Genomic DNA, 15,639 nt, shown 5'->3' with positions numbered 1-15,639 from the left:
GCATTTCAGCCTAAATAAGCCGAGCATCAGACCAGGGGAAAGCTTGCCATCAGCATGGTGTTTTAAGTAATGTAACAATAGAAACCTAAAGCCCCAACTCCACGGGCCCTTCCTGGGCGTCCGCGCTCAGCGTCGGCGCTCTTGGCGTACGCTAGAACCGGTCTGCGCATGCGCACTGCAGGAGACGCCAGCGAACCTCGGCGAGGCGCCGATATCTGTCACTGCTAGATATCTGCGCCAGCGCTCGCGCGAGCGCCGGAAGCTGCTCACCGTCACGTCTCTCATGGGCGTACCTCAGGCAGACATACACCAATGGAAGGACGCGGTTCTCGGGACATCCCGTGCGGCTTTTCGCGCGCTTTTCAAAACTTGCTGTCTACATTTTTGCTTGGTGCCGAGGCTGTTCGCGCCATGTCCCAATATAAAATAATAAATGAAAGTCTGATCGCCGCAGTAGAAAGGCGGCCGTCGCTCTGGCAGGCGAGCCATAAAAGCCATAAAAATAAGCTAATAAAGGCAGCATTGTGGCTTGAAGTGGCAGCGGAAATTCTGCCAAGCCTGCGAAGCACAGGTAAGCCGATATCTTGCTTGTGACGAGTGCTGATTGAGTGAAATGTGCTCGAAAATGCTTGTGTTTCAATCGTGCAGAGGGTTCCGCTCTAGCCCAAAAGCGGTGGAAATCGCTACGAGACAAATTTTGCCGGATATATCAAGCGGCGACGGAGGCAAAGAAAAGTGGCGCCGGGGCCGAAGAAGTGGCCGACAGGTCTGGCAACCACACAGCAGCGTGAGCACAAGCGCGAGCAGCGTGCGGCAGCGCTAGCCAGCGCCTAGTACCATGGAGATGCGTACTGCTGCCAGCGCCTGTCGTTGCGCGGCGCCAAGAGCGCCGACGCTGAGCGCGTACGCCCAGGAAGTGTCGTTGGAGTTGGGGCTTAACGCTGTCAGATCACTTCTAAACAAATGGCGAGGCATTGCATAATTAAGTATGTCACATCACAATGAAAACATCACTAAATGTGGTAACTTCACAATTGCACAACTCTGCTGGCTTTAGATAATTTAATTTGGCCTCACTATACAGCGAGAGCTGTTAAAGGCATGTTTCTCGGTTCTGTGGGAGTGGCGTAACACCCAATATGTTTTCTGATTGGTGAGCATGCGGTTATAACTGCATTAAAATGACAAGGACACTTACTTCACTGAAAATAGAGCTTTTTAAAGCTAGAAAAGGCAAAAAAAAGGAAATACACGTGTTATCACCACCAGCCAACTTCACAAATAGATTGCTGTGCATCAGCACAGTTTTTTTGTAATGGATCACGGAGGCTGCACTAAACTGCCATTCACTTTCAAACAGCGATCACGGAGTCCTTTTCGGTACAGATGTTAAAAGTCTGAATCGGGTGACAGGAAAGTTTTTAAATGCAATTTTCTCAAAACCAAAGTCAAATGGAACTAAAAACTTGTCAGAATTACATGGTGATCAGATATTAAGGCACACCTTTTCACCACATCTGACGCTGATGGGACGAAAACATCAGTTTCAATAAACTGGGACTTTAAATTAAAAGAGTTCAATTAACGTGACCAAGTCCACTGTATTTGTGGTGGACTGTGTACCCATTCGATACTCCACCCAGCAGCCTGGAAAACTGGCTACTCTTTGCTGATGTTGGACAGGATAGTTTCGTGTACTTAGTGAAGTTGAATAAACTTTGATTTGATTTGACTGGACCAATAATGGTTCCTATATATACAGTAAATGACTTAGTTCGTAATTTTTGTAAATTGCACTAATTTGCAAAAAATGTAGGTCCCGAAAATAATTTCTGCAAAATACCAACTCATAATCGGCAAAAATAGTTTATCTAATATCAGCATGCTCTTTTCTTTAGAATTAACAGTGGAAAGTGCAGTGGTAACTCCCTGTGGACGCCGGGATTTTTCCCAAAGGGATTGCGCCATAAATGGCTCTCGACGCTTCTTACGGCTGGGTGCTGAAAAAGTAGCGCATTTACTTTATACCCATTGCTGAGTTCCGACTAAGTTTCTCTCTGCAATAGTTGCCTTTGCAATGCAAGAAAGCTTAACTGCAGACCACGAGAAAGGGAGGACTAAAGGGGTCTGCCATGTCTACATCATGAAATTAAGTTTTCGCTAACTGTGAGGGAACAAACGTGGGTTAATGACATCCTAGTTGAAATTAAGGGGAAGAAGTGGACTTGGGCAGGGCATGTAATGCGAAGGCAAGATAACCGCTGGTCCTTAAGGGTAACGGAGTGGATTCCACGAGAAGGCAAACGTAGCAGGGGACAGCAGAAAGTTAGGTGGGCGGATGAGATTAAGAAGTTTGCGGGGATACGGTGGCCGCAACTGGCAAAGGACAGGGTTAATTGGAGAGACATGGGAGAGGCCTTTGCCCTCCAGTGGGTGTAGTCAGGCTGATGATGATGATGATAACTGTCCTGAAAATGAGACTTCAGCCAAAATCACGAAATACTGAGGTCTCGAAATATAAGCAATTTACAGTATTCCTGCAAGAAATGTCGGAGCAGTTGTGGCACACGCCGTACCTTGTCGTGGAGGCGGAGGTGGATGCGGAAGTACTTCTTGCGGGAGAAGCGCTTGCCGCAGGTGGGGCAGCGGAAGGGCCGGTCGCCCGTGTGCACGGGCAGGTGCTCGCGCATGGTGGTTGCGTTGTTGGTCGTGTACGGGCACAGCGGGCACTGCAGGGGAATGCGGCGGCCACTGCTCTTGCCCCGTGCGCTCTTGGAAGCCACCCCATCAACACCACCATTGTTGTTTTTGTCCACTATAAAAGGAGTCGCGCGGTGATCATGGGCAACTCCTCGGTGTCAAGCAATAGGTGGTATACCACACGGCAAAACTTCTGCCACGGCTAGCCAAGGTTCAACAAGAAAAAAACTCAGGGGGCACCTTGGCTCTCTAAAGTGCTGCAAGGCGAAAGAAAGCCTTTCCTGGCGCACTGTTTGTTTTTATTTACTTTTTGTTTTTCATATTTTTTATTTTTGCTCCTTTTCTTATTTTTATAGTTTTTATTTTTCATATCTTACTTTTATTTTGTTTTAATTTTTTATTTTCTTATTTTTATTTTTTTTTTATTCCTGCTCCTTTTCTTATTTTTATAGTTTTTATTTTCCATATCTTACTTTTATTTTGTTTAAATTTTTTTATTTTCTTATTTTTATTTTTTTTATTTTTCCTTTTCTTGACTTTATTCCTTTTATTTTATTTATGAAACCCATGCATTCACTAGATGAGCCTCTATTCATGCTACAACCTTGAGCCTTCGTGGCGGAGTGGTAGCGTCTCCGCTAAAATGCCAAAGGCCCTGGTTCGATTTCCACCCTCGGCGCAGTTTCTTTTTATGCAGTGACGCCGGAAGGCGGACAAATCTGCCGACGCATCTGCCGCCGCGTCTGCTAACGACAGCATGAGGCATTAAAGGCTTTCGCCTTAATACCACGCAAGCATCTGTGCTTACTTGACCTTCCTCTAATTTCTACTTCTAAACCATGCTACACCTAACTGCTGCCTAATCAGATGGAAATCACAACCACTGGGGGGGACACTGGTCTCAGAGACCAAAAAATGACAAAAAAAAATCGATTTTCTGAAAATTACATCTATGGAATATACAGCTAATATTCTCGAACTCTACCAATTTTTTCCTTCAGGAAATCAGTATTTCGACAGTAGTATCAAATTCAGATCATCGTGTGGGCTGAATTTATGCAGGAGCCGACAGTTCAATGGCATGAAAATTTTGGACATCTGGTTGTCCTAGTATGTTGATATCTCAACGTCTAGGACAGATAAATATGCAGATAAAGATAAGATATATTGTCCTAAGGGATGCTGAAAGCACAGTGTGTGCAATAATCAAAGCACAATTGTTCAATCATGCTTAAAAAATTTATAATTTTGCAAAGTTTACTGATGCATTATTTTCACACCTTCAATGTTGATATTCAAAATGCTGTAAAATTACTAATGAAGGCAAAATGGAAAACTGGCTTTGATATTGCACACTTTACTCACCATATCACGTAGCCACAAATGAAAAATTATTTTGTATAGAGCAGTTTTTTTTGCACTGAGGTACTAATGAATGACTAATTAAAATGAATTATCTTAGGAACTAACTAATTTATGAAAAAGATAGTTTCAGAGTTGAAATCTGTATAATAAAAAGACCAAGGTGATAGAGTTTCAATAGGATTGGACTAAAATAAGGAAAATGGGTCTAAGACCAGTGTCCTCCCTTAGATGTCATCACAGGAGTATAAAAAATGACATTGATTTGGGGACTACAGGCATGATCAAGCATTGTGTGCACAGTTCTTGACTTTGCGTCTATTTCTTGCACTCCTCTGATGCCATCTCAGCACTAACCATCCTGATCAACCACCCTTTTGAAACTTTAAACACTCAGTAAAGTTAAGTACTACTTGGTTTAAATTTCCAGAGTAAGTGCAAATATGCGAAGAACATCGGCATGCATTTTTTTTCTCAATGACTTGAACACAATATGCATTCTCAGTGTAACTGCTTGCAAACTTCAAGTAGTAATGAAAATTTATTCATAGTGCCCACTGAGGATACATTCAGTGCAATGCTATTGTGCACTACTGTTTGTAAGCAATGTCAGCAATGGTTTCCATTGTTTCATTTGGCATCTATACTAAGAAATCATACTTTTGGCACATGTTGTACGCATAATGCATAATCAGGCGTGTGGAGTGCTTTATCTGACACGTGAATCAGGACATAATTTTCACTACTATCCTTTTTACAGTATAAATTTTCGAAAATAACTGTTCTTTTGACCAGTCATGACCATATGAAAAGGCAGCATCTATAAAGTTCTTAAAATCCTTATGGTATGTATGACACTTCTTATGGTATGGTATGGTATCCTTCTTATGGTATTGCCCCGCCGCAGTGGCTCAGTGGTTACGGTGCTCAGCTGCTGACCCGAAAGACGCGGGTTCGATCCCGGCCACGGCGGCTGAGTTTCGATGGAGGAGAAATTCTAGAGGCCCATGCACTGTGCGATGTCAGTGCACGTTAAAGAACCCCAGGTGGTTGAAATTTCCGGAGCCCTCCACTACGGCGTCCCTCATAGCCTGAGTTGTTTCGGGATGTTAAACCCCAATAAACCAACCAACCTTCTTATGGTATGGTATCCTTATGGTATTATGGTATGTCTGGCCTCGACTTAACCTTGACACATGACCTTGACCTGACCTATGACCTTATAGGCCACCTTGGTGTAGCACCATAGCAACACACCATGGCTCTACTATGGTTTGACCTCTAAATTGCCTGAAGGTGAAAACCGCAAGCGTCGCGAAGAAAGCCGGGGTCCCGTACTGAAGCTTCCACTTCAAAAAAGTAATGTAAGTGCAGAGAAACACAAATAAACTGACTTAATTAACATCATATAGTTTTGCTCCACTGGATGCAGAGGTCTGAAAAAGGACGTCATTGCCGAAAATATCAGCCAGCTTATGTCTAGACCAACATGCTGTAATCTTATAACTCTTGGGAGTAAGCAGAAAATGCCTCACCAAACGCTTCATCCGCCAAGCTTGCTTTGTTTTTGCCAGCCCATGGCTCTGCAGTCTGCGAAATTGAAATGTGAATACATTAGCGTCTCACACAATTTTTTTTCTTTTTAACTTCGTTCACTGAATTTTCAAGAACTGTGCACTCCAGCACAGTAGGCACACAATCGCCCCATTCACACTGCCTGCACTTTTTGGATGAACTTGCCCACGAGCAGTTTTGAATCCTACCATGACGCTGAGCGCAGTGTCAACAGTAGAGTTACTGCAAGTTGGGTACACTAACAGGTATCACTCAGCAGTCATGAAATTTCTCAAGGGTCTGTTCCTTTTTGCACAACAGGGCCTATCACAATCAGGCTACACAGGAAGACAGCAGTTGTACTGACTACATCTTTAATATTTTTTTATGCGTAGCAAATTGCAATCACTCAGTTCAGCCCTTGGGCGCGGCCGGGCAGCCACCAAACCACGCGACGTCACCAAACCACATAAAAAAAGAAAAAAAAGAAAAGGAAAAAAAAGGACGGCTGAGCATGGTGGCGGTTGCCACCGCCCCGTTTCAAAGGGGGCGCTCCTATCCATCCATCCATACGTCACGGAGGAAAAGCTGCTGAGAAAATCGAGTGTTGCCAAGCAATACCTCGCGCAAAAAGACCGCGCAATATGCAACGCATTCATGGCTTAACCAAGCTAAGCCTGGGAATCTTTTTTTTTTTAACATCTTTAATATATCTGCCAAAGAATTTCTTGTTTTGTATTATTTCTTCACCCTGCAACAGCCCAGTATTATAAAAGTAAAAAAAAATTTGACAGCACTGCTAGCACAACCTCTATGTATTCACAAAAATACCGCATTTACTTGCATAATGAATGCTCTCACATAATAAATGCATCCCCAATATCAGTCAATAAAAGTGGGAAAACTATTTTTTCACAGTGTCAACTTAATCCCACCTAATAAACGCACCTTCAAAATAGGCCCTATTTATTTTTTTTTAAGTGTGTTCATCGTGTGAGTAAACACGGTAATTGCATGTTGGCTGCAGTGAGGTGTGTTCGATGGGTTTGTGTACTACAGCTGCTGTGTAAAAATCTCCAGTATGGACTGCTACCTACTGATACTAAAAATACTGGTCTTCCCCGGAGCATACATTCACATTAACACCAGTGCAAACCCCCCCCTCTCTAATGGCACTCGAATGTCCTGCCTTTAAAAGCTGTATGAAGAGCTTTAACCATGCAGTCATTGCTTCACAAGCATTTCAGCAATGTCTGGAGAAGTTGAAAGTTTGTTCTGCCAAGAATGCATTTGCTCGAGAAAACCCCATAAAAACAAAACCTCACTCAGTTTATATAGATTGTCAATACAGATTGTCAATACAGATTGTCAATACAGGTTGCCAAACAACAGAATATTGCTGCTTATTGTAAATATTTCTAGGTATACAATGCATGTTTGCAGTATTCACTATTGACAAATAAGTTTCTTCAGAAATAATGCTTGAAGTTGATTGCCGCTCACCAAAGTAAGCTGCTCTGTGCTCATTTAAGTTAAGGAGAACTTTCAGTGAAGTGAACACTTGCTTAACTCTTTCCTTATTGCAGTGAGAATGGCAGCGTTAGGGCGGCAGGCTTAAAAGACTTGTTGAGCTGTAAATATAAACATTCTGGTTTATTTTAGGATGACAAAATATACATAAATTACCTCTCCTTTCAAGGGTTTCAAGAAAGAAATGAAGATAGTCGTGGTATAGTATATTATAGAAAGAACTGTTCTTGGCAAAATTTGAGTGACAAAACTTTGGAACTAACTTATAGAGCTAAAAATTTGGAGTAAGAAACTCCAGAATCTCTCTTCCTATCTCTTCACGTTACTACACCTGTCATTTTCCTTTCCACAGCACGCTGCACTGTCCTCAATTTAGGTTCAACCCTTTTCGTTAGCCTCCGAGTTTAAGCACTGCATGCAAGTACTGGCAGGACACAACTTCTGTATACTTTCCTCTCGAGGATTATCAGTGAGGTACAGTTAACAACTACACTGAAAGAGACAAGAGTGTTATGTATATTGAGTCTGTTGGTCAGCATTGGTGGAACCGCTAGCAATGTTTACAACAATGGATGAATGGATGGATGGATAGGAGCGCCCCCTTTGAAACGGGGTGGTGGCAATTGCCACCATGCTCAGCTTTTCTTTCTTTATTTTTTTTTGTTCAACTGTGTTGGCAATTCTCATTAAGATTCGCCATCATCTTTACCTACGGTTTCCTACAATTCCTACCTTATGCCACATCTCTGCTTTTCAGCCACCAATCCTCCAATCGCTTTTTGCTAACTTCCACTGCGGATTTATTTACATGACCATTGTTATCTTTAAAGCCTAGGGCCTCAGGAAGAGTGTCTGTGCCTGCATCGACATCTGGATGGATACCATCACATTTGATTATGAGGTGTTCAACTGTTTCCACAGATCTACCACACACTGCACATGTGTCATCTTCTTCGTTAAATTTCTTTTTGTAGCTGCGCGTTCTAAGTAAGGCACCCTGACCTAGCTTCAAAAAGTAGGGCACACTGCCTCTTGAGTTATCATAGAAAATTTCTTTCCTGATCTGCCTTTTCCAGTATCGATATAGTTCTACACTATGCTTCTTTTCCATTGAATTAATTCAATTTTTAACTTCTGCGTTTTTAACCTGTCGTTTAATGCTCTGTCGTTTAACGCCATCTGGTGAGGTTTACCTCAATGTATGCCTTTCTCTTGAACCTCTGTTTTGCAGTGCCCATAAGCTGACTCGACTGCATCGATACAATGCAACTGAAATAAAGTTCTGTCGGCGAAGTGTTGCCCACTACCAGACGCACGTGATGTAACATTAGGACAAAGGCATGACAGCGTCATGCTGCTGCACCTACCTCATTAACTTCAAGGCACACTTGGAGTGGCACACCTTTTGAACCTTCCGGCTCTGCCTCCGACGGACTGCAGCTACTGCTGACATCGCCGACACGGCCCTCTGCAGATTCAAACGTCGAAAGCAGGTCCACATGTTCAAGAAACTAATCGAAAATAGTGCGGCCATGTCATTAATAAATTAAAATTAAAACTGAATTATTTGAATTAACTAAGGAGAGAAATTAACTCGAAGAAGCATGAGAGCAGCCAAGGATGTTGACGTAAAGTTTCAGCACTTCAAAATGTATAACTGCTATTACAAGCATTATTACACAACTACTGCTACATGTTTTTAGATACCATACAGCAACCAGAAACATTCATGCGTTACTGTACAATACAATTCCAGAGACAAATTTTAACATGCAGGATGACAGTAGGCTCAATATTTTTTCAGTCCAATGCATAAGGGGAACCCCGCAGCAGAGTAAATTTACAATTATGGAGTAATTACTCAATAGCGACCACAGTGAGAATAGCTGTACAGCTAAAAGACAAGCTATACAGCTTTCTCAGAAGCTTCGCAGTCGTAGAAAAATTTGCCCTTGCCCCAACACATCGTTTCCACATCACATATTTTTTGCCGATTAATTCAAGATACGGCTAAGGTATCTCAGGAAGAATCACTGGCATTACTGGCATCACCATTTTATGCACATTATGTTATAGAAAAGGGCACCTTGTGAAGGTGACACACTCCTCTTCAACGTTCGCTGAACAAAAGGGGTGCTGTCATTAGCCTCTTCGCCTTCATGGTCCGAGGCGAAACACCTCTTTGGAGAAGCCTCTGGTGACGAGACTGGTTCTTCTTTCTGCGGACGAACAGAGGTCTTGTGCACTTTATCCTCCACTAATAATAATAATAATAATAATAATAATAATAATAATAATAATAATAATGAGGAAAGGAAAGGCGCAGGAACTGTTTCACTTTCGGTGGACACCTCAACCATGCCATGAGGGAAGGGATGGAGGGGGCAAAGGAAGAAAGAAATAACCACATATGGTTCTTTAATATCATCACGCAGCACATATGCAACTTCTGCATTTTGTCTCCATCGAAATGAGGCTGACATGACAAGGATTTGATATTGTGTTCAGCTGAATGCCATAACCACTCAGCCACCATGGCGAACGCTCTTCCGCCAGTAAAACTAGTAAAAGATATATAAATTCATCATGTTGCTTCAGTGTGATTAACTATTCGAATGGGTTGTTAGCTTGTAGCCTCATGCGACTATATTAGAGCTAGAAAAGCGTGTTCAGTAATAAATGAGCTAACAAACCAGACTTAAAGGGCCCCTGAAATGATTTCGATGGTCATATTCTAAAGCAACAAATGCGTGGAGGTGGTCTTTGTGAGTACTGAAGTCAAATTTACAAGCACTAGTGTGGCCCTGTAACTTGAAAATAAGTTTTAAAAATTGCTGCTCACAGCCGATTAGGATGACATCACAATGAGCGTTCTTAGCCATCCATACTGAAATTAAGTGCCCAATCTGGGTGAGCTTTCTCATTGGATGTGGCCAAGTGACCTGGATGAGATGGGGTGTGGAATGGTGTAGTCCTGGCCTGTTTTCTTCTTGTTTTAGGGGAAGAGGAGGAGCATCATTTTTAATCATCCATATCTTTGGTGTTAATGAAGCTAGTTTAAAAATGTTTGTAGTATGGTGATGAGTGATGCGAATACTAATTACTCTTGTGCTTTTCTTAAACTCAGTAAACACCATTTCATGGTCCCTTTAATCATCTAGACTGTCTTCAGTTTGGTTGATATACGCAGAATTTTGTTGGTCCCATATCTATCCATTGATATACAAGGCATTTTGTTGGTCACATATGTATGGATACATCTATGCAACAAATGAAGTGTCCACCACAAAATGCATTTATGGTGTTATGGGGTCTAATGTCTCAAAGCGACTCAGGCTATGAGGGACGCCGTAGTGAAGGGCTTCAGGTAATTTTGACCACCTGGGATTCTTTAATGTACATTGGCACCGCGCAGTGCATGGACCTCCAGCATTTTGACTCACAAAATGCATTTAGGATGCGAGAACACTGCTGTGCTTACGACTTCCTACTGCACATGCATGGCTACACATTCTGTGAGCTATACAGTGTAGCTTCACTGCAATGTTTAGAATGCGCCGAATGTTGGAGCTCAAGTATGCATTTCCAATAATTTGTGTGCATCATATGGGCACATATATCAAAGGACAGCATATGAGCAGACATGAGCAATTGCACATAGGCTAGGGCAACCAGCACTGGTTCTAAAACATATACAAATACATGCTGTCCGAAAGAATCAGAATGAAGTACCGACATGGGGATTAATTAGCTTCTGTATGCTGCATGTCGCAGCATGCCTTCCTCAGGAATAATTATGCACACTTTATAATTAAATTCAAGTGCTTTACACAAAGAATAAACACTAATGAAATAAAAATGTGCTTTCTTTCATAGTGGTTTTACCCTAGGTAATACTGCTTCATTAGCTGACAGCCCAGTGGCAGTTTAATTCCACAGCCACGCAGCCCAATCAAGAAAAAACTACTATAAGCACATTTTTTAGATCACTGCTAAATCTTCTAAGGGTGTCTGAACTTTTTGCTTCTATATTTTTCAGCATATTATGACAACAACTGTTTGCTGTAATTTCACCAGTGCACTGGTCACACCTAATGCTATACTTATTTGCTTATGAGTACTGTAAACCACACATCCACACATCAGAGTCACAGTGAAGTAATGATTTGTGAACAGACAACAGCAACAAAAACACTGGAACCCATTAATCTTCTTGTTGCTTGCAATAAAGTTCTAGTAAGCAATAAGGTATATTTGATACCCTGTGTGGTAGAAATGCAGTCTGCATGACCATCCTGCAGATTACTGGTTTGGTTTGGTTTACGTGGGTGTAAAATCCCAAAGCGATTCAGGCTGTGAGGGTCACCGTAGTGAAGGGCTCCGGATATTTCGACCATCTTGGGTTCTTTAATGTGCACTGACATCAGGATCGAACCTGCGTCCTGCAGATTACTACCAGAAGAAAAGAAAAAGGAACGGTAGACTTATACCTATCTAGGCGTACTTTGTAAGGCTCTGCTGTGGCACTGCAGTTCATACAAACAGATTGTTCCAAGCAATGTGTGACAAAGTATTCAAAGCAACAAAGGCGAGTACTCTACTCACTTTTATAGCGACGTGGGAAAAGCAGGTACTTTCATATATATCTGGAGTAACATCTACGAAAAGAAAGAAAAGATTAAACAATTAAATGTAATGCTAAAGATCTTCAAGGAAGCTATATCGGTGAGCTATCACTGCTCAGCAGGTTCTATGTTTGAGAACAGCAGCTACTGCAGATAAGCATCAATCCGAAAAATCTCAAAGGTGCTGTGGATTACTTAATAAAGTTAGGAATTTTGTTACTTTGAGAAAGCATGCAGATGTATGTGACAATATTCAAGAGGGAATTGCAGTCCTTCATCACGTAGATAACAAAAGGTTCTTGGGAATTAAGCAAGTTCAGATTACACTCCGAGGCTTGCATGATGAAGATAAATGCTCACATTTAGGTTATGTATACATTGCAGTATGAAGGTACATATATATGGGGAAGGAAAGATGAATATATAAGCTAGAAATATCATACAAATGAAGATGCGTACACTCTTCCTCTTCAATGTCTGAAGTTGGTGGCGAAACCGGTTCCTGCTTGATTTTCAAGTTTGGCTGCGAGGCATGTTGACTGCTGGCCAAGTCCATCACCAACCTGAAAAGCAACCCCTTACTTGAAAAAAATTAACATTCGAATATACGCGCTTGTGAGTAAAGGGCATGCTCACTGTGCTACACTCAAACTAGGCAGGCTTAGCAGACTCAAACAGACTCCACACTGCAATTAATTCCACTAATCTTACAGTTCACCACGATACTGTGCATTGCATATAATTTCTCCAGAAATTTTTTGAGGTCCTTATATTTTGAAAATTCAGCAGACTTTCTGCAGTGTTGATTTTAGCAGCTAGATGTTTTTTTTTTTTTGGGGGGGGGGGGGGGGGGGGGGAGGGAGGGGGTATATTATTTTCCACGGATGATGGTGTTCTTGTGTGGCGAAAAGTCACAGAGTTTATCTTGCGTTTTTTTTCAGCCTCAGAATTCGAATTAAGCATTTACTGATTTAACAAACGGTTGTACGTAGACAGATAAGTGATCTCCATTAAAGAAACTATCGGAAGTTTAATGATGAAAGCACCAGACGAAGAAAGCAAGTGGAAGTTGACTTCTTAAAGATGAGTTGTTGAGCTATGTTAAGTGAGGGGACGGAGCGTCACGTGGTCTCCATGTTGACATATGATAGCAATGAAACAGCCGCTTAACTTTCGTGGTAGACAAAACATGGCACTTTTTCGTGAAGCTACATATGATGCATGGTTTCGGGTCAGTGTACTTGTATGCAATGAAGAAACCTGCTTAACAATTAGCAAACTGCCTTAAAAAGGGAGGCGATGACAGGAAACACTGCTACGCTAGTAGACGACGTATGCCAAGGCATATTTTAAATGCAAAAAGACCAATACTTGCCAAAAAGAAAGACAGATCGGTTAGTTATCTGCGAACTGTCGCGCTTTCATTTCAACTGTAAGCCACTGTCGTCAGCACATGATGCAGCTGCTGAAAGAAATTTATGCCAATGATACTTTCTTTCTTTTTCTTTTTTTCACGGACGGGTAGGGTTCTTCCTGATGTACCTTTTATCCAACTTTGCAGAACTGAGTTTTTACAAAGTATACACAGCAGAAAAGAGCAAACTCAGAAACATTTACGTGCACGCACAGTTTCGGTTTCGCAAGCGTCCGAAATGCATATGCAAGCGCACATTTTATTTGATCACTTTATTAGATCTTGCAGCGTGCAGTGCTGTTAAAAATGACACAAAAGTTATCACTTTCTATCAATGCGTCGACGGACCAAGAAACTAAGCTCAAAGACCGAGGGATGCGTACGGTGAGCTTTGGAATGGATCGATATATGCAGAACACTCTTGAATCCACTCGCGCTGTCCATGACACTAATGGAGACACGCGGAATCTAAACAAGAAAAATTACACGAGATGCATGAAGTTCAGTTCATCTTAACTGTTTCTGGATTTATCCCTATACCCGAGCCATATAAAACGTATATGATACGAATCGGTCAGGGCTTCGACACTGTCGCGATTTCTCGCAGCTGCCGCGCGGTCATGCCAAATACGTACGCCTCAATCGATTATCGTTCAGCCAGCTTCCTATATCAGCATATAACAACCTCCCGATAATGCCGCTTTCAGTTTCGACTTAGCATCGACAGATTTCGTCACCGAACATGTCAACGACTTTTCAATTTGCAAGTTCAGTGCGAACGCGAATCTCTTTCCAAAACGGTTTCAAATGCGGTCGCACAACTAAGGTCAAAAAACGAGAGCGTGTAAACCTAAGACCTGAACACTTTTTATTTGTTCGAATTTCAAATCGACGGTCGTTATGTGGGCATCCATCCAAAACCAATCGCGAGCAGACGACGCGCAGGCGCAAGATACGAGAGCAGACGACATCTCTCGTCACGCATCAATCTTCCCTCTGGTGTCTGGAATCGGAAACAAGCAAGACCAATAATTCCTATGAGAGGCGCATACGCGCAGTTTAGCACGAAAGTCTGCGCTGATAAAAGACAAAGCGCCAAGATCGCGCGCGAGAAAGAGCTTTGTTTCGCCTATCTTTAAATGTCGTACGAAGCAGCCGAGAACGCGGCTGAAATAGTGCGAAGAAAACAAACAAATATCGCACAGCAAATGGCCGAATCAGCTGGACGTTTCCGACCTCGCCCGCTAGGCCTAGAGAAAATAAACGAAAGTACCCAGCTCGGCGCGGGACCAATTTTAGGCGCCCTTAGCGTTGTTTCGGCCGAGCTGGGCCGTCTCCGGCGTCAGAATTCGCGATAACGCCCAAAGGAGGCTGTACATGTTACATACGATGACGCTTCGGTCAGCGGCGCTCTGTAACGTTTCGGGTAGTCGCCGTGCCTCGCGCGAAAGTGATCGGCGAAAGTGAACACATCACGCGCGAGAACAGAAACGTTCACGAGGAACATGAAGCACGAAAGTACGATACTCACGGCGCCACAGATCGCCGAAGCTGTGGTGACGATCGGGTGATGAAAAGCGGAAAAGAATTCGAAAACAAAACCCGGGCTCGGGTCGATGCGTATGTAGTGGGCGCCCGTTATTCCAGCCTCGTCGCACAGACATTTCGGCTTGCAGACGACGTTCCCGAGGGTGCACTGGGAGGCCTCACGTTGCAGTCGCGGCGTCGGGAAAGCGATTGACGGTTCCTAGGCTTGCTTGCGACTAGACTGGCGCCCATCTTTGAGAGGTTTAAAGGTCGCGGCGGGGCGTACCACCGGCCTCCGAGCCCGGGCCGGAACGTCGCCAAGAGCATTTCTCTCTTTTTTGCTTTCGCCGAGCGCGGCGGCTTCGCCTGTAGAGCCATCTGGTTACGGTGAGAGAAACTGCCGACACCTGAGGCGAGCGCGGGTTTTGAAACAGAAGTTTCGTCACGTAGTTAACGCGACCTCTTGCCAAGCTCTTCCCGGCGAATAAAATGTTTTACAATCAATAACCGAATCTCAGTGGGAGGCCGCGCTGCTCAGCTCGGACCCGGAGGTTCAACTCCGAGTCACAAAACGGGCCGAAGAGGTCGCCGAACGACATCGTCGGTCGGCCACCTGGCGTCCGGCCTGGAGCCCACCGTGGGGAGGGGCACGTCACCCCAACCTCCTTCTAATATATAGCAAGGACTGTCGCCGAACACGATTCAGGCGATGTTTTATTTCTACAGCTCAGACAACTCCAATCTGCCGATGTCAAGATGTAACACATTTTGGCTTGACCATGGCTTCTCGGATGTTCGTTTATTGCAGTTAGCGAAGCTTGCATCATATATGTATGCAATTTTTGTACATCCTCATGTGGCGTGAAGTTTGAAAACTTCCAAACTGTGACCAACTGACAGCACCTAATTTGATATATGAGTTATATA

General features: G+C 43.2%; 1 protein-coding gene across 1 annotated transcript in view; it reads right to left on the bottom strand.

The window, feature by feature from the left end:
* LOC149366622 (uncharacterized) overlaps positions 1 to 15,030 on the bottom strand; it is a 43,285-nt gene extending 28,255 nt beyond the window's left edge. The window contains exons 1-7 of the mRNA XM_089551667.1: positions 14,717 to 15,030; positions 12,231 to 12,334; positions 11,752 to 11,804; positions 9,233 to 9,365; positions 8,514 to 8,614; positions 5,598 to 5,652; positions 2,577 to 2,815 (exon numbers count right to left, since the gene is read on the bottom strand). Coding sequence (XP_089407793.1) covers positions 2,577 to 2,815; positions 5,598 to 5,652; positions 8,514 to 8,614; positions 9,233 to 9,365; positions 11,752 to 11,804; positions 12,231 to 12,327 — 678 coding nt within the window. The 5' untranslated portion in view covers positions 12,328 to 12,334; positions 14,717 to 15,030. The remainder of the gene's footprint in view (positions 1 to 2,576; positions 2,816 to 5,597; positions 5,653 to 8,513; positions 8,615 to 9,232; positions 9,366 to 11,751; positions 11,805 to 12,230; positions 12,335 to 14,716) is intronic.
* Positions 15,031 to 15,639: the final 609 nt, after the last annotated feature.

The sequence above is a fragment of the Amblyomma mixtum genome, chromosome 1 (assembly GCF_055824585.1).
Source record: "Amblyomma mixtum isolate Tamu chromosome 1, ASM5582458v1, whole genome shotgun sequence".
NCBI lineage: Eukaryota > Metazoa > Arthropoda > Arachnida > Ixodida > Ixodidae > Amblyomma > Amblyomma mixtum.
The sequence above is the reverse complement of the archived record's forward strand: the minus strand, read 5'-3'. Positions and strand labels throughout refer to the sequence as shown.